Source organism: Anopheles coluzzii, chromosome 3, assembly GCF_943734685.1.
Source record: "Anopheles coluzzii chromosome 3, AcolN3, whole genome shotgun sequence".
Taxonomy (NCBI): domain Eukaryota; kingdom Metazoa; phylum Arthropoda; class Insecta; order Diptera; family Culicidae; genus Anopheles; species Anopheles coluzzii.
Genome location: NC_064671.1, coordinates 63,145,430 through 63,163,988, shown reverse-complemented (window position 1 = coordinate 63,163,988; position 18,559 = coordinate 63,145,430). Strand labels below are relative to the sequence as shown.

Here is an 18,559-nt window from a genome sequence, read left to right as displayed (position 1 = left end):
TAACATTGACTATGCAAAAATATAAAACAATAAAAAATAATACAATCCCAAGTGCCACAAATCCACTAAACGACCACTAAACGGATTCTAAACGACTCAAGTTCTCTACCTAAACGGAATATAGAAAGACTTCGTTTAGCAGACGGCAAACGACTCATGCATTCTAAAAATAGCGAAAAAGCTGGTGGCGCTCTCTGTTGGTGGGATACCCCAACCAGTTGAGCTTCATCGCTTGGAGGAGAGCTTTCTCATTTCCTCTGTACTGTTGTATGGTTTCGCATTGAAGTTATGCATCGCTAGAACTAGAATGGCGATACGATTGTTTAAATACTTAACTCCAACGGAAACCACCATCACTGAAGCAAGTGAGATTTGAGTAATGGTCATTGGTGTTGATACCCACGTATCTGACCACACGACCATTCATATAGATTTTTGCTCAGAAAGTTAGAAGGCTATATAGGGGTCATGATAAGATGAAACTTGTCGAAACACATTGCAAGAAAAGGATAGCAATATAATGATGAGTTGTAATACGCCATCTATTGATCAAACCAATGAAGCTGTGGAGCTTTCATTTTTTTCTATGGATATTCAATTGTCCAGTCGTTTAAGCTTAATCTGTGGCGCTTGCGATGTTTTATCCATTTATCATATTATTTGAATTGATTTGGAAACCTATAAAATGATTTTCCTGGGTATTTTGTTCAGTTATTCTCATAAAAACTTGCCTCACACTTTCTCCACAATTTGTATTTAGAAACGTTTTTTACAATGTTTTCGCCTCAATTAAAAATGGCAGTACTATAGTGTGGGACTCTTTTGTAACGCAAGTACCACGTCGGTTCGTCGGTGCTTTCAATATATTTTACGTAAAACAGCAGTAAAAACTTGCATTTAAAAGGCGAGTTGTCAAACTTAAATTATACAAAAAATATTAAAAACAGTTCCATATAAAATGTATGGGATACCCGGGTATTCCGGCAATGGAGATGAAGGTGAAAATTGATTATTCAGACAACGGTTTATTATAATTTAATTATTAATGAAATAATATTGTGCAGAAATAATCATATGCCCATCACTACAATTTTCAAACGTCTGCAAAAACATCGAAAACATCGCTTGCAAAAGAAACCGAAAATATAAATTTTAACCAATGTACCCCATGAAATATACAAGCAATTCACAAAATAAATGCATATCTAGTTCCAGTTGTGTGATTTTTACATCAAAATATTCTACTATACATACCCCAAACATGTTCCGCACTGCGCTTTCCCAAAGTTATGAAATTATCAAGGAGCAATCGTCTGATCCCGCATTGAAGCAAACATCTGAAACTCCTATGTCAGTTGCGCGCCAATCCGCTACCTGCAGATGCCGTTGAAAGCCGCGCTAACTTGATCATTCCTGTACCCGTAGTGTTGATGTGACTCTGTGTGTTAAACGTTTCGTCAAAATGGTGAGTGAAATTGGTGGTTTTAGCTTTTCGTGAAGAAATTGAGTAAGATCGTTTGTCTTTTCTTGCCGGATTCTAGCAATCCCCTGTAAATGATTCTGCTCCATCGTCGCCGGTCGACGAGAATGTGTTGATCGAAAAGACGGCTTTCAAAGAAGAGCTGAGCCGTAAACGACAGCTGCAGCTGGAGGCACTGGAAAAAAAGCTAGCGGGTTTTGCAAAATTCAGCCAAGAACATTCCAAAAAAAAGGCACAGCCAACTAATGGTAAAAGAAAGCTGAAAAGCATTGAAAATTTGCGTAAAGATGACTATGACAACAATAACAACGAGGATGCGATCGAGTTCACGGAAACGCCGTCCTACATGAACGCCGTAATGCGCGATTACCAAATCGCAGGGCTCAACTGGCTAATTTCGCTCTACAACAATAATCTGAACGGCATACTGGCGGACGAGATGGGGCTGGGAAAAACGATTCAGTCCATTTCGATGATTGGGTATCTGCTTAACGTACGGTAGGTATCGGGATTCCTAACCTAAATTTCTGCGGTAAATCGTCCTCGCTTCTAATCTGACGCTTTTATGTTATTAAATATTCGAACACAGTAAGCTAAAAGGACCGTTCCTGGTGGTAGTCCCGCTTTCGACGCTGCCCAACTGGTTGAATGAGTTCAACAAGTTCCTGCCGGGGGCTAAAGTGCTTCGCGCACACATGGTCGGTCCGCAGAAGACGGAAATTTTTAGGAAATTGCGCGCGTCGAAACCGACTTGGAATGTTGCCATCACATCGTATGAGTTCATGGCAAATAACCGCGGGAGCTTCACATCGACTAACTTCCATTACGCCATTATTGACGAGGGCCACCGGGCGAAGAACGAAAACACGATATTTGCCGGCGTGCTGCGGCGCTGCAAGATCCAGAGCATGGTGATGCTGACCGGTACGCCGGTGCACAACAATCTGCACGAGCTGTGGGCACTGCTGAACCTGCTGATGCCACTGTTCTTTAACAGTGCGGACAATTTCGACTCCTGGTTTAAGGTAGAGGACTGTGTCGATCCGAAGCACGAGCAGACGATTCGGTTGAAGAAGCTGCTGAAACCGTTGCTACTGCGACGCACCAAGAAGGAGGTGACCAGCGATATCCCGCCCAAGGTGCACATTGACATCTACGTGCCCCCGACCGAGCAAATGTGCTTGTGGACACACAAAGTGTTGCATCGCGAGGTGAAGCTGATAATGGGTTCCGGGGAGACGAAGGAAATGAGGATCGCTAGTCGACTGCCACACATGCGCAAAGTTATTCAACATCCATACTTAATTCCGGGGGCAGAAAATCTGAATACGAACCTGGTTACCGACGAAATTGTGCAGTTCAGTTCGAAAATGATAGTTCTTGATAAGCTGCTGGCAAGGCTGCGAGCGCGTGGCTCGAAGGTTCTAATATTTAGCCAGTTTGTTACGGTGCTGTACCTGCTGATGGACTATCTGGATTGGCGCGAGTACGAGTACTGTATGCTGGAAGGTCACACCGACATCGCTGAGCGGCAGGAACAGATGAACGAGTTCAATCGGCCCGATTCGACCAAGTTTGTCTTTCTGCTGTCGACCCGTGCCGGTGGTCTCGGCATCAACCTACCGGCGGCCGACACCGTCATCTTCTACGACATGGACTTCAATCCCCAGATGGACTTCCAGGCGGAGGATCGAGCGCATCGTATCGGGCAGCAGCGAAAGGTGCACGTGTTTCGATTGCTGGTGCGCGGCAGCATCGATGAGCTGCTTTACCTACATTCCGAGCGCAAACGGCAGCTGGACGAGGCGGTCATCCGGACGGAGACCAAACCGTCCAAGAAGTTGCTGATGTCGGCTTACGAGTATCAGCGCACTTCCCTCATGGCTGACGGGCTGATCGATGAAGCGGCCGTAGACACGAAGCTAGACGAGCTGTTCCACAAGATGGGCAGCCTGACTCGTGTTACAGCTTCGACCGATTCGGGTATTATGGAAGATTGCCAGATAATCGTGCCCGGAGTGAGCTGCGATCTAAAATTCGATACAGTGCTGTCCACAGCCCAGATGATTGAGAAGCGTAAGGCGGAGGAAGCAATCGTTCCAGTACCGGCGAAGCGTTTACGGCGCAGCGTGCAAGGCAATTATTACTAGACGAGGAGGCTACAACGATATCTGTTTGTTTTGATTTGAAGGACCTTTTCATTCGAGCAGAAGCAAATTTTTCGCTAGAACGCGGTCTTACCTCAGTGTTTTGTTTAAGTTACCTGAACTTCAGTATTTTGTGACTTGATGTAATATTACTCTTAGCTGTTACTTTGTTCCATTGCATGTCCATAGGACGAATAAATACTCATTTGCATTTAACGATAAAATTATAATTATTTCTACATGTTTACTCACAAGTATACAGGCTTTTTAATTGGATATTGTTTGAGATCAGTTGCTGGACTGGTTGTTGGTATGAATTGGAATAAAATCGGGACCATTATTAAAATTCAAGTGATGATATCACAATAGTTTTCGAGTTTGACGAAACGCTCTTTGCCGCGTTCGAGCGGAATATGATCAGAAGGATACTTGGCCCCGTATGTGTGGACAATGGAGGAACCGTTATAATGACGAGCTATACTAGATGTACGGCGACCTCACTGTCGTGCAGCGTTTCAAGTTCGCCAGGCTCCGGTGGGCTGGCCATGTTGTATGCATGGAAATGGACGACCCAGTTTGTAAAGACTTTTTAGGCCGTCCACAAGGACAGAAGAGGCGTGGTAGGCCCAAACTGAGGTGGCAAGATGGCGTGGAGGCGTCCGACATTAAGGCCGGGATAACGGACTGGCAGACGAAGGCGCGAGACTGTGAACGGCTTCGGACACTCCTGAGATAGCCCAATACCGCAAAGCGGTTGAAGCGTCGGACAAGTAAGTTTCGAGGACGGCTTGTAGATCGGTATCAAATCGGGATTAGGTTTATGTTAAAGTTTATTTACAGGACTGACATATCTTCTATACCAGCATCAGGGCCGCCATCCATTCCAGTGTTCCAATTACTCAATAGAACTCCAATTTTTATCCGTTTATTAGCATGATTTCTCCATATTAAGGCTATTATAGTGTAGTGTAGCTTTGATTCTTTAATGTACAGAAAACGATATAAGTAAAACAATTATTATATACTTTAACAGTTAACACTGTCCGATATCATGTTATGATAACTATTCCAGCTTTCGTGGGGCGGTTTGTTGACATGTGTACGATTAATGTTTTTTGCATCTAATATTTGTTACTCCACATTGAGACAAACAAAATTTGCTTTGGCCAATTACCAGTTTCACTAAAATTTCAACCATCTAATTTTATTTTCTTTGAAAATACGCCTTTGATTGGATCTACAGTTGCGCCATAATAAATAAGGAAAATTTCTGTAGTCGGATTAAAGAGACATTTATAGAAAATCTTCGAACTAAATATGACATTTTATCCACGGCAAAATAATTGAACATAATCTGGGAAGGTTGATATTTGGGAAACATGTATTATAACTACGAACTTTATGTAAAGAAACCGGACATTTACGGCTATCATACAATAATCATTTATTGTACAGCATCATTAGTGCAGGACCAGGACTATTTCAGCGCTTTTTTCAATCGGACACGTCCATCGATTCCTCATCGCTATCCTTTTTAGAATACCCATTTTGCCGCCGCTTCACAAATGATCCGAAATCACCATTCTCATGCACCGTCTCATCCTCCTCGCCGTCATCATCATCATCATCATCATCGTACATCTCCTCGTTGGACGAACCGGGCAGATCTGGATCATCCTTCTCTAGCATGGATTCAACGTCGGAATCGTCGCCCTCCTGGTACACCAGCACGTTCCCACTGGTTATATCGTCCAGATTAGCCGCCTGGTTTTTGCTGCGGTCGATCTGATCGATCAGCAAGCCTAATCGGCCACGCAGCCTGGGGAAAGAGTAATGGGATGGTCAGTCAGTATTTTTACATTGAACAGTCTTTTCTTGTAGCAAATCATACTTTGAAAGTGAATTCAAGTGTTCCACCCGGTACTCGATGATTCCGAGACAGGTGCTGAAGTTGGCGAGCAGATTTATCGAACCGAGCGCCATCAGCTGGCTGGCGTGTATGCTGATCAGCGGTTTCAACCAACAGACGGCTGTTTTGACGCTATAGTTTCGAAATTTAGAAAAAAGGCATATTACTTATTAAGCTACAGGAGCTGAGATGAGGACAGAAAAACACATACTGCATCGTTTTCATCTGCATCAAGTGGGACAGTTCGTTTAGCAGCGGGCTAACGTATTGCGAAGGAAGGCGCTCGAGCGTTTGCTGAATCATTTCCGCATCGTCCACCGCAAAGACGCTCTTCAGCAGGGTGGCATCGCGACTGTGCATGCCTTGCATCAGCAGGTGAATCATGTTCTTCGAGCTCGTCTTGGGCGTGGAAAGGTTTTCCAGCCGAACTTCCATTGGAATTTCCACCTGAAAACGTGGAGTTTTGTGTAACAATATTAACAATATTGATGATGAACAGCAACGCTTCTCCAACATACCTCCTTGACCGATTTCCTAGCAGAATTTGCCGAGTTTAGATATTCGACCTTGTCCAAGATGGGGGTCTTTGCCTTCAGCTCCCCATCCTTCGCTTTGCCTTCCATCACCTTCATCGGCTCGCGGATGATAACGTTCTGCTTTACGTCCTCTTCGATGGCAATGTGCTCGAATCGCACGCTGTGCTCCGTTCCGTAGCCGAGCAGTATCTGCTCCTGCTGGGCCGCGTATTGAACGGTGGCCACAAACACGGGCAGCCGGTCGACGGCTTGCTTCTTGGTGCTCACCGTGTCGACGGCGATCTCGAACGTGTGGGCCGCCCGGTACGGTTTCTTCACGCTCAGCTTGCCCATATCACGCACGAAGTAGTGCGCAACGCCAGTCCGCGACACCGCCACCAGGTGCAGTTTCCGGTCCACAATCTTCGGCGCAATGTATTCGGGCACATCGTCCAGGGCGAATGCTGCCACCGCCGAGGTGGCGTCTTCGTCGCTGAGCGACCACAGGGAAAGGTTCCGATCGTTCACCGACCCGGACAGGGCGTACACGTGCTCCTCGTCGAGCGATATCAGCTGCAGCAGCTGCGTATTGGCCGTATGGCCGGCCAGCGTCCGCTCCACCGTGCCACTCTCGGCGTCCCACAGTTTTAGCTGCTTGGCGCCGGTAAGGATCTTGTCGCCGTAGGCCAGCACGCAGCTCAACTTCTCCACCCCGATGTGGTGCACCTTCTGTTGCTTGCACTGGCTAATGCTCCACTCGATCACCTTCCCATCGGCACCGGCCGTGTAGAGTGTGTCCGGATTGTGGCTCGCGTTGAAGTAGATTGCCGTGATGGGTGCCGTATGGCCGTCGCCCTTGCACGACCGTTCGATGCTGGCCGTCGCGAGGCTGTAGAACGCAACGCCGCCCTTGCTCGTACCGAACGCGACCAGCAGCTGCACGTTCTCTCCCAGGCTGGCTCGCGCTTTTTTCGATTTCTTTTTCGTCTTGGCTGGAGCATCGCCCCCGACCTGAAACCAGGCAAAGCTGGTGCACGGCACGTTCAGGTGCATGTTCGGCGTGTACACCTGATGGATGTCGCTCGTTTCCACATCGTGCACGACGAACTTGCCCTGCTGGCTGATGTAGGCGCAGTACTTGCCGCAGGGCGAAAACTCTCGCGATATGCTAAACATTGTCCGTGTGTATGATGGTTTTTAATTCACTTTTGCGGGGGACTTGTAAATAACATGTGGATTTTGAAATCCCACAAAACAGCGTGCTCCTGCTTCTCGCTGTTTGCTACAAATGTCACAATACGACGTGACAGTTCGGACAAACACCCGGTTGGCAGCAATTGACGTTCTGGTGTTGCACAAAAATAGCTTTCTTTTATTTGAATTCAAAAAGCTGTGGTTGGCAAAAATGTGATTTCAAATTTAATACAAATTTTGGATTTTTAGGATGAGACATAGTTGTAATTGGGAAATAATTAGAAAAAAAAAAGTTATCATTACAGCGCCGTTCCACTGTGCCCCACGAACTGACAGCTGAAACGTCTGACACTGTCGGCTGGTGAGTCAGACGTTTGGCTCGGCTTGGCAGTGTGTGCGTCTGAGTGTGTGCGTGTGCGTGCAAAACGTCTGATCTCGGCCCCTACAACCAGAATCGCCATTTTTGTCTTGCTCCAAAGTCTACCCGACGTTCCGGAACCAACGTTAGGCTGGATTTTGCACTGGTTGTTGGATTTGGCCGGCCTGCCCGAAGTGGCAACCCTCTCCTGGAAGGATCGTACAGTGCGTCGACGCTGCCCGGGACCAGCTTGATGGTCTAGGGCACCCACTGCATCGCGGTCAAAAGTCGGCTGCAAAATCCCCAGCGCACCCGTCGTTCTGCCTGTACGCGTGTACGTGTGTGTGTGTATATCTGTGTCGGTGTGTGTGTGTGTGCGTATGTGTGCATTTGCTGTTGTGCTCGCTATCTATTCGCCTGCTGTGTGTGGCTCGAGTACGGATTTGCTGCTCGCCTAGCTGCTCGTCGGTTTACGCTTGTTTGCTTCTGTTGCTTTCCGCAGCCTCAATATAGACAGCACACACACAAACACACACATACACATTGCAGTGGCGGCGGCGGCGGCGGCGGCAGGCGTGAGATCAGCATCGGAAGAACTCCTGTCAAGACGGGGGTACGGAGCGGCCAACACGGAAAGGGTACCGTTTTGCATCCCAACTGCCGGGAGGAAAACAGAGACGGTGAGAGAGCGAGCGAGCGAGCGAGAGATAACATAACATCCAAAGCCCGAAGAAAGTGACAAACCTTCAGCAGGAGCAAGGCACTCGCAGTGACACACCGAACCATCCAGAGAGACACTGCGTCGTCATCTACAAAGAGAAGTCCACATCGTAATCAACACATCTAGCGGGCGGCAACCAAGGGTTATTCACCACCACCGAACCCCCGCGCGCTCGAAACCCCTTTCCTTCCAGTGCATCGGCGTGTGAGGGAAGGATGAGGGCGCTGCTGACCGCACGTAAGATGATGCTACAATTGCAACCGATCAAGCAACAACCCAACCACCGCCGTCTTAATCAAGCATTTTAGGGCACGTAACGAAAGGAAAGAAAGGCAAAGGGCGCTCCCCACCCAACCCTGTGTGGGAGTGTGTGAAAGCGAGATAGAAGAGGAAGAAGAAGACGCGCAAGAAGATCTCACAAGTTGGTGGTGGCAAGGAAATCTCACATGGACGGAGCGGCGCGTGTCGACCTCGACATCATTTCGCGCTGTTAATGGAAGCAGGTAGAGCGACGCTCGAATCGAACTAAACTCGACTGGGGAATCGAAACGAGAGAGACAGAGAGAGAGAGAGAGGGAGAGAGATAAAATTAGCATCCTCTGGACATGGCGTCCGATACAGAGGATGAACTGCAGCCAACCACCTCGGCCGGTGCCGCGGCGTCAACATCGACGGCGGCGGCAGCGAGGGCCGGCAGGCGGCTGCGCAACCGGAACGTGCTGAACGTGGAGGACAGCGATAATGATAGTAGTGGCAGCGGGCCCATTGCCGGCCCGAGCCGGCGTCGCACGGTGCCAGTGGCAAAGATGGACCTAGCGTCCGAGAGTTCCGAGTGGGAATCGGACTGGAACAGCGACGAGGAGCAGCTGCTGGAGAAGGGCGACAAGGACGCGGTGGCGGCAGTGCTGGCCAGCAAGCTCGGCTACGCGTCGGACGAGTCGAGCGGCAGCAGCAGCAGCAACGACAGCGAAAAGTGTCCCATCTGTCTGCTGTCCCTGCATAACCAGGAGGTGGGCGTGCCGGAGGTGTGCGAGCACGTGTTTTGCGCGCCGTGCATCGAGGAGTGGTCCCGCAACGTGTCCACCTGTCCGATCGACCGGAAGGGTTTCGAGCTGATCAACATCTACGCGGACCTGGAGCGCCGGCAGCAGCAGAAGGAGGTGCTGCGGGTGTACCGCGTCCAGCCCAAGCCGGCCGAGGGCGAGGGCGAGGAGGAGGGCCAGGGTACGGCCGGCGCAGGAGGGCTGCCGGTCGTGCCGGAAGCCGACGAGCTGACGTACTGCGAGGTGTGCCGGCAGGCCCACAGCGAGGAAACGATGCTGCTGTGCGATTCGTGCAATCTCGGCTACCATATGGAGTGTCTGAATCCGCCGCTGCTGGAGATCCCGTCCGGCTCATGGTACTGCGACTGCTGCTTCGCGTCCGGGTCCGACGAGGACGACAATGAGCTGCAGGATCTGCTGGACGACCTGAACGAGATCGGCGGCATGCGCGAGTCCCGGCTGCGGCAGCGCATCCACAGCCCGCTGCGTATCGTGCGGACGCGTCAGAGCGAGCGCATACGGGCGGCCATCTTGACGCGGGCGGCCGCTGCAGTGCGGCTAAACATTGTGCAAAGCTCGCCGGATGGGGCCGCCGGCCCGTCGACGGTAGCGGCGAGGGTGCGCCGGCTGGCCGCTGGGTCGTCCGCGCACGGCGGAAGCAGCAGCAGCAGCAGTCTAGTGGCCGTGGCCGCACCGCCCCGTGCGCGCAAAACCGTGAAGCGGAAGCGAAGGCGCCGCACGAGGCGAAAAATCCTCAGCATGATCATCTCCGAGTACGACGTGGACGACAACGAGAATGGAACGGGCGCGGGCGGGCCCGGCGATGGGCAGAAGTTTGCGATCAAGCGCAAGAAGCTGTACAGCACGCTGCGCAAGCTGCGCAAAAAGCGCGCGAAGCGAAGGAAATCGGGCGGCCTTGCGGGGGCCGGCGGAAGCAGGCGGCGCGGTGCGGCGGCAGTGGCAGCGGCTGCCCTGGCGGCCGGCGGCGAAGGCGCAGACCTGCTGCGCTCTACCAACGCGATGGAGGACTCGGTGCAGCGACAGCGCATCGGGGCAGGCATTACGCCGCTGAAGATATTCGGCGGGCGGAACGACCTGGACTACTTCAGCGACGACGACGACGAGGAGGAGGGCAGCAGCACGGGCGGTGCGGGCGGAGCAGGCGGCTCGACACTGGTGGCGGGCGGCGCGATGGGCTCCCGGCTGCGCAACGTGCTAGGACGCAGGCGCGTGCTGAAGAGTGGATTCGAAAGCTTCAGCACGCCATCGCCGGGCGGCAACGGTTCGACCGGGCCCGATCTGCTCGGCAGCATCCTGGAGAACCAGGAGCGGTGGCACTCGCGGGACGGACTGCGAAACGTACGCATCAATGGGGGGAAAATCATTTTCCCCACCGACACGCCACCGAACGGGGGCGATCGGCGTCGAGCACCACCGGCCGGCTCGAGCGGGCGGAATGCGGCAGAAGGGGCGGTGAATGTGGCTGCCAACACGCCCGGCAGCAGCACGACCACCCAATCCATCCCGAGCAGTGGAGGTAATGGGGCAGGCAGCAGCACTAGCAGCGGTACGGGCGGAACGAGCTCTTCCTCGAATACTATTGTCACCAACGGCACGGGAGCGGGAGGAACGGGTGGTACAAGCAGCTCTAGCGCTAACGCATCCGGAGCTTACACGAACACTTCCCAAGCGTCGCTCTTAACCGGTTCCCCGATGGGCGGAAAAGCGTCCTCGGGCGCCAACGCATCGAGCAGCAAACAGCCGAACGATGGCGACAGAACGGATGAGGAGGAACAGCCCGAAAAGGAAGGACCGAAGGAAAACGACAAGACTGTTTCCGGCTGCCGACTGCCGAAGGGGCTCGCACACCAGGATGTGGAGGGAGAGGCAGGCTCTAGCGGATCGGCAGCAGCGGCGGCGGCAGAAAACAATTGTCCCAACTTCTCCGTCTATTCGTCGGAGACGCTGCAGTACGCGAAGGGGGCCAGCGATGGAAACCAGCCGTACGATCCGCTGGACAGTGAGCAGCGCAGCGATGAGGACGATAACGATCGGTTTGCGGGCGAACGGGACGAGGATCTGGTGCAGCTCGACGACGACGACATGGACGGGGAACCGTACACGGCGGATCCGAAGCAAAGTGCCGCGACGCCTACCACCTCCAGCGCTGCTACCGTGAATGGCGAGAAGGAGGAAGCGGCCCAGCCAGCGCCTGAGACGGAGAAAACTACCAGAGAAGAGGAACAGGAGGAAGAGGAAGACGAAGGTACGCCAGCGCGGGACGAGTTTGATTCGGAGAGCGACGATGAGCTCAAGAAGATTGAGGCGGACTCAAACCGCGGAATCGACGGTGGCCGGAGAGAGGGGCTGGATGCGCTAACGCCTCCACTGACGACCTCGCTGGTCGCTGCGCTCGGTGCTTCGGGTGCGGCGATGGCAGCCGCTTCGGCCATCGCTACGGCCAACTTCGGTGCGCCGGCCGGTTTGCTCGGGCCGGGCGAGGACGACCGCAGCTACACCCCCTGTCTGGACGAGAAGTATCAGGAGCGGCGCGAGCTGATCGACGCCGGCGAAGGTCCTTCCGGCGAGGGCACTTCCGGGCTGGCCTCGTCGTCGCGCTTCCGCAGCCAGGGCAGCGCGATCGACACGGCCGGCATCGATGGCATGGACACGGAGCTGATTTCCGACGAGGATGAGGCCGAGTTTGCGGAGGCTGCGGGGGAGCATGGGGCGGCCGACGGTGCCGGCCCATCGGGCTCGAAAGGTGCGGCCTCCGCGAAGCGCAAGGAACAGCTGGCCGCGTTCAAGAAGGTAACGAAGAAGGGCCGCGAGCGCAACTATCGCGAGAAGGACACGAAGAAACGCTCCTCGCGCGAGCGCGGCCGGCGAGGGGACGACGGTGGCGAGCCGGACCGACGAAACGGTCGCACCGGCGACAGGGATAGCGGTGGCGAGGGCAGCAAATCGATGGACCGTCGGAATAGGCCCCGTCGCCCGAAGCGCAAGGAGCTGCCGCGGTACGACATTCGCTCAATCATTGCGGAGAAGCGGCCGCGCATCCTGAAGGATCCGTTCGGCAGGGACATTACGCCGAAGCGACGGTCGCGCACACGCACTCCGTCGCGCAGCCGATCGCGGGAGCGGCGCAACCTGTCCATTTCCCTCTCGCCGGAGCCCCTGCCAGCAGTACGATCGCGCGGCCCGGGCGCAGGATTCAATACCGGACGGAGGCGCTCTCTATCACCGTTAGCTGTGCCGCCGCGCCATCGGGGACGATCGCCACCGCACGGAGCGCGTTCACCGCTGCCACCATTCCGTCGGTCACCCCGCCGATCATCGTCCCGGTCACGGTCCCGCTCGAGGGGCGGTGGACGCTCCGGTGGACCGCTGCCACCGCTCGGACTGCGCTCACTGTCGCCCCGGTCACCACCGCCACCAAGGGGCCGGTTTGCCCGTTCGCCCCGCTCGCGGTCCCTGTCCCGGTCGCGATCACACTCCCCACCACCACACCATCGGCCGGCAGTGCGGCGGGGAAGTTTCCGCCGCTCGCTTACACCTTCCCGGTCGCCACCCGATCGACGCGTGGGCCGCACGAAAAAGAAGGCCAAGCGAAAGAAGCGCCCGGTATCGGTCAGTCGCAGCCGCAGCAGAAGCCGCAGTCGCAGCCGGACCCCCCGCAGCCGTAGCCGTAGCCGCAGTCGAAGCCGCAGTCGAGGTCGGGGTCAGAAGGCGTCCCTGGCGGCAGCCCGTAACGCCGGCCGCAAGAAGAAACCCAAGAATCGACGCAGCGTGTCACCACTGCCAACGCCGGTAGCCAAAACCGTCGGCAAGAAGCAGAAGAAAAAGAAGGAACGAAAGCGATCCTTCTCACCGCTGGGACGATCCCGTTCGCGGTCTCGCTCGCGCACCCCACCGCCTTCGACCGCAGCCCCGAACGCATCCGGCATGCTTACCGAGCGCTTCGGCAAGGGCAGCGGCGGTGGAGGGCGTGCGCAGCGTGACAGCTCCTGGACGCCTCCGCCCCTGCCGGCAGCCCTGTCCGGCTCGCGACTGAAATCGAACGGACCGGCTGCGTCGGCCTCGGCTGCCGCCGCCAGCCTGACGGTGATTCTCACGAACGAGGAAGCGCTGGCAAAGCAGCAGGAGGAAGCCCTGCTCGGCGGCAAGGAGCGGGACGGACGCAGCGGCAAGCAGGCACGCAAGGAGGCGCGCCGCCGGGAGCGGGAGGCCCGCGAGAAGAATGCCACCCTCCCCTCGAAGGAAGTATTTACATCGGGTGATAATATTCTTGTAAGTGTTAGCTTTAACGATAAGGGAGCGGCGGCAACGGCGTCGACGGCATCCGGTTCCGGCAGTAAGGACGGCGCGCAGGAGAAGCAGCCGAGCGCCGAGCATTCGCGGCATCACCACCACCATCACCATCATCACGGGGCGGAACGATCATCGGGCGGTGGCAAACAACAGCAGCAGCAGCAGCAGCAACGCCAGAAGGACTCCGTCGGAGGTGCCGCGTCCGGCAAGCGACAGCGTGCGGTGGAAGGCGAGCGGCCAAAGAACAAGCGGCTGGAGGGCCGGCTGAAGCAACGCACACGCTCGACGATCGATGTGACCGCGAAACCGGTGGTCATTATCGATTTGGACGGGTCGCCGTTCCGGGTGCTGACGCCGTCGCCCAAGGCGGTCATCGTGCTGTCCGACAGTGACACGGAGAAGGACAAGGATCGTCGTGGAGGCAGTGGAGGAGCTGCAGGTGTTGGTGGCGCTGCAGGAAACGCCACAGCCGGTGCGAACCTGGACTCAGGAGCCGGAGCAGCGGCCGGTACGGGAATGAGCCAAGAAAAGAGTGGTGCTGGACTGCTGATGCGAAGTGGAGGCGCTGTTGGAAGTACGCTCGGCCAGTCGCTCGGTTTGATGGACGGACCGAATGTGATGGGTGTTGGTGTCGGTGCTGGAGGAGCCACCGGGACGGCCAGTTCATCCACCGCCGGAGTGCTGCGCAAAACGCCGCCCGAACGACGCTCACCCGTGGACGACATGTTTGGGCCGAAGACACCGCCCGGTTTCCCCACCAGCAGCAGCGGATCTGGCCTTGGCAATCAGCAATCGCTCAAGACCCTGCAGGCACCGAAGTTCTCGATGCAGGTCAAGACGAAGTCGACGAACCTGCGACCGGTCAACCCGCTGTACGATCCGGGCGATTTGGACGAGGGCAAGGAGGACAGTCCCGAACGGCAGGATGACACCGTGGCGGGCGACAGTGCGGTGGACGATGAGAGCGGAAGTGTGTCCCAGTCGCAGGGAGGTTTGGGCATGGGCTATGGTGCGGGTGGCAGTGGCGGTGGCACAATTGCCACCGTGGGACCGAACACGCCACCGGAACCGGCACCCCAATCGCCCTCGCCGGACGTGTACGATCCGTTCGAGCCGACCAAGTCGCCCTCTCCCTCACCAACGCCCGGCGGATCGTCGCGTGACCGGTCCGATGCCCTTTCCATTGGGCGCCTGTCCGACGAGGAGCAGAGCAAGACGACGAACCGGGACGGCTCAGCGCCAGGCTCGGGCGCGGACAGTGGAATGATGATGCTGGACGGTGGTGCCGAACCGAACGACACCATGAACGGCGTTGGTCCTGTGGGCAGCGGTGGCGGACCAGACACGGGACACTCCCGAACACCGCCACAGTCGCAGCTGATGGGCCGCAGCAATGGTAACAGCGGTAAGGTCACGGTACTCAGCAACATCGTCCTTGGCGGATCAGCCGCGGCCAACTCGAACGCGAAGGCGGGTGTGTCGGATCCGTCGGGCGCAAACTCCGATTCCGACGTGATCTTCGACGAGTTCGTACCGTCGTCGTCGGGTGGGCCGGCGAACAACCTCATCTCCAAGCTGCCACTGCCACTGGCCGGTGCCGCCGGTCAGCAGGGACAGTCGGCCGGCAAGTTTGCCGACTTCCTGAACCCGACCGACTCACCGTACTCGCCCGGGGCGAGCGATTTCGACGATCTGTTCGAACCGCCCGGCGGCGCCGGAGGCATGGATATGCTGGATTCGCCCCCGATGCACACGCACCCGAACAGCAAGCAGCAGCAGCAGTCGAATCATCAGCAACATTCGAATGCCAACTCGCAACCGTCGGCGGGACGATCGTCGAAACCGATGCCACCGACGAAGGCGGCCAAAAAGTCGACCAACCAGTTTGACTCACTGTTTGGCTCGCCGAACCTGCACAACAGTGGCAAGGCGGGCCGCAGCCGGAAGGGTCCACACAAACGTTCGAAGGGAGGTATGTATCGCCGATGCTGGATACCGGTTGATCAACATTTAATACCATTCTCTTTTCTATATTCTTTTATTTTGCAGGAAAATCAAACCAAAAAGGAGATACCACCAACGACGAAGATCCGTCTAAGCTGTCGGATAAGGAGAAGGTTAGCATCGTTGGTTTTGGGCATGATCGCTCATTTGCAGAGTTGCGACTAAAACATTCAACCGTTTTTGTTTTCCTCTTCTTCCACATAGTACCTGAAGAAACTCAACCGACTCGAGCGTGTCGTCGAGGAGGTCAAGCTGGTCATCAAGCCGTACTACAACAAGAAGCAAATCAACAAGGACGAATATAAAGACATTTTGCGCCGAGCCGTACCGAAGGTAAGTGCGAAAAGAAGGGGCACCACAGTAGATTGCAACAAAACAAGCAGTTATAACTATAATCGCATTTTCGTTACTCTTCCTGCTGTATGGTTCTGTTTCCGGCTATAGATCTGCCACAGCCGCACGGGCGAGATCAATCCCATCAAGATACAGAAGCTTATCAAGGCGTACGTGCGCAAGATTCGCGGCAAACGACGCATCTCGAAGAAAGGTTCCGGCGGCGGCGGCGGTGGTGGTGGTGTCCTTGGGCAGCTCGGAATGCCGATGGCAAACAGTAACTCCATCATCTTAGCTGAGCCACCCCAATGAGCACAACACACTCTACAAAACTCTACAAGTGAACAAAACAAAAGAAGCAAGCTAACATTATATTCCACACAGCGAACAGAAAGGGCATGGACGCAATATCGATCATGTGTTTGAAGGATGGTTCTAAAGCAGCATGCAGTCAGCACCGTGTAAAAACAAATATTAACTGCTTAAAACAAACTGTCTATCAAAAAGTGTACTCTTACCCGCCACGTGGCGATTTGCACGATTATGATTAGTGGGATAGGTCTTACAGTAACGATTACGCTGAGGAATAATGTATAAGTAATGTATTTTACACACATCTATCGGTTAGGGTATGTACAGGACTTGCGCAGAAACTCGTAGGATAGACAAGTTGAAGAAATTCGCCTGCACCTTTGGCAAGAGAGAGGGTGGAGACGATGGAGGCGCGCGAGTGTGTGTGTGTGTGGTGTAACGCTCCGCAATTACGGTGGATTGATTTATCCTTAAGTTTGTCGTCCCCACCCACGGATCTTCCACATCTGCTCGCCAGCTCTCGTCGAATTTCGTTCGTTAAGTCGTAGATCAGGTTCAGGACACTGTGAAAAGCAGTGTTGACAAAATAACACTATCACGTAAAATTACTTATCATATTGGGACACGCATCGTAATGCTAGAGCTAGACGCAGTACAATCTAGAGGAAAGCATGAAGAACTTCAAAACAAGTATGTGTGTAAACGCTCTCCTGCGCGTTATGTCGTGCATATCCAGATGCTTCTCAGAGACTTCAGAACAAATTAAGTAATTTAAAAACAAAATGCACTGTTTTAGATGAAAGCTAAACGCTAGACGAAATTATAAAAGTGCACCCAAGCTAGTAGAAAAGGTGAAAAACGGAAAGGACGTTATATACACATACAGTTTGTGCAACCGATCGTCACTGTCATGTTGGAGTTAATGTGCTGTTGCGTGTTGTAGAAGAAGAAATAGTAGCAAATAGTAATTAGATAACAACTGTAGCACATAGAAAGGGGAAAGGGAAAGAACCTTGTTGTATTAAGAAGCTAACATTAACGACGATTGCAGAGGGAGCGTGTTGGGGCCCCCTACTTAAGGGCACACGAACTTGTAAGTAAGGTACGGGGGAAAAAGGTCCGCAGCGTGTTTTTTTTTGGAGGTTTCGTGTATGTTTCAGTGTTTGTAGTACAACAGTATGAACACAGAAAACACGCAATAGGAGTTAGTGAAGCTTCCAAACTGGCGCGGAAATGCAATCACATGGTTCGCATGTTGGGCAGCACGACGCACGGCGCTGAGAGGCACCGATTCAACAATTAAGATATTTATAGATTGATTGTATTATAGGCAAGCGGCAAGCGGAGTAAACACACAAGCTGCTACAATTATGTGGCGCAAAACGAAGGCAAACAGATACGAGATTTGCCCTAGATTCTCCCGATGGGTGGTGATATAAAGCCGAGTGTACAGCGCATCGTGCATGCGACGCTGTGAGAGTAAAAAAGAAGGATCGATCTATTATAGAACCCACTGTACACCGTAATGCATGCCCTTACTCAAAAGAATAATATACATATTTATTATCATAATATCTAACTGCACACAGGTCACGGGCCAATCTGAGAGACACAAATTAAAGACACACACACACAGAAAGAGAGACACATGAACGCATCCACACGCTGTTTGTAAGCAAAAGGAAAAGGCCGGTTCCGGTTGCGGACGGTACAATCCGGCATTGCGCGACCTTTTTATGATTCACTTACCGCTTGAAACTTTCGTCACTAATACGCAACTGTTTGTGGAGGAGTTGGCGCAAACTAAAAGAACTGAGTCTGGTCTGAGTAGCGAACTCAACTATCGGATAGAAGATTGTATTTTGGGAAGTGTTGTGCGGGCGTGTGTGTGTATGTGGTTTCTAGGAAAACGCCAGTTATTTTCAAAAATTAAATTTCTCACTTGCGCGCTAGGAATTATTGAGTGACGATGGAAAAAGTTCCAACTGTGAAAAGAAAGACCAGACCCGGGGCGCGAGACGTCACGGTTTGTGTGAAAGGTGGGGGACATGGCAATCCTCTTTCTCCTGCGTACCACACCAAGATGCGAGAGAGAGAGAGAGAGAGGAAGAAAATGAACATGAAAATGGAAAGAAAAACTTGATTTAATAAAAATGCTAGTATCTAAGCGATATGGAAAGTATAACTGATGGCGTGTGGACATTTATTGTAACTTGAAAGAAAATCACAACA

The 18,559-nt window shown here is 53.5% G+C and overlaps 4 protein-coding genes across 4 annotated transcripts in view; 2 read left to right on the top strand and 2 right to left on the bottom strand.

The window, feature by feature from the left end:
- LOC120954733 (zinc finger protein jing homolog) overlaps positions 1-18,559 on the bottom strand; it is a 156,627-nt gene that overhangs the window by 25,047 nt on the left and 113,021 nt on the right. The window lies entirely within an intron of this gene.
- LOC120959231 (SWI/SNF-related matrix-associated actin-dependent regulator of chromatin subfamily A member 5-like) lies at positions 1,268-3,851 on the top strand. Its single transcript, XM_040382485.2, has 3 exons — positions 1,268-1,465; positions 1,542-1,978; positions 2,070-3,851. Exons 1-3 carry the CDS (start codon positions 1,463-1,465, stop codon positions 3,628-3,630), a joined length of 2,001 nt encoding a protein of 666 aa, XP_040238419.1. The 5' UTR covers positions 1,268-1,462; the 3' UTR covers positions 3,631-3,851.
- Positions 4,991-7,353, bottom strand: LOC120958192 (WD repeat-containing protein 43). The gene is made up of 4 exons (XM_040380817.2): positions 6,055-7,353; positions 5,748-5,983; positions 5,519-5,668; positions 4,991-5,446 (listed from the first exon to the last, which is right to left on the bottom strand). Exons 1-4 carry the CDS (start codon positions 7,225-7,227, stop codon positions 5,122-5,124), a joined length of 1,884 nt encoding a protein of 627 aa, XP_040236751.2. The 5' UTR covers positions 7,228-7,353; the 3' UTR covers positions 4,991-5,121.
- LOC120958196 (PHD and RING finger domain-containing protein 1-like) lies at positions 7,442-18,512 on the top strand. The gene is made up of 4 exons (XM_040380823.2): positions 7,442-15,650; positions 15,728-15,795; positions 15,887-16,015; positions 16,127-18,512. The coding sequence occupies exons 1-4, from the start codon at positions 8,930-8,932 to the stop codon at positions 16,325-16,327; spliced, it is 7,119 nt and encodes a 2,372-aa protein (XP_040236757.2). The 5' UTR covers positions 7,442-8,929; the 3' UTR covers positions 16,328-18,512.

Coding starts and splice junctions, on each gene's coding strand:
- LOC120959231 (XM_040382485.2), top strand. Junction 1,979..2,069: donor GGGTATCTGCTTAACGTACG/GTAGGTATCGGG, acceptor ATTCGAACACAG/TAAGCTAAAAGGACCGTTCC.
- LOC120958192 (XM_040380817.2), bottom strand. CDS start 7,227: ATGTTTAGCATATCGCGAGAGTTTTCGCCCTGCGGCAAGTACTGCGCC. Junction 5,669..5,747: donor ATGCAGATGAAAACGATGCA/GTATGTGTTTTT, acceptor TCGAAACTATAG/CGTCAAAACAGCCGTCTGTT. Junction 5,447..5,518: donor CACTTGAATTCACTTTCAAA/GTATGATTTGCT, acceptor CTCTTTCCCCAG/GCTGCGTGGCCGATTAGGCT.
- LOC120958196 (XM_040380823.2), top strand. CDS start 8,930: ATGGCGTCCGATACAGAGGATGAACTGCAGCCAACCACCTCGGCCGGT. Junction 15,651..15,727: donor ACACAAACGTTCGAAGGGAG/GTATGTATCGCC, acceptor TTTATTTTGCAG/GAAAATCAAACCAAAAAGGA. Junction 16,016..16,126: donor TGCGCCGAGCCGTACCGAAG/GTAAGTGCGAAA, acceptor TTCCGGCTATAG/ATCTGCCACAGCCGCACGGG.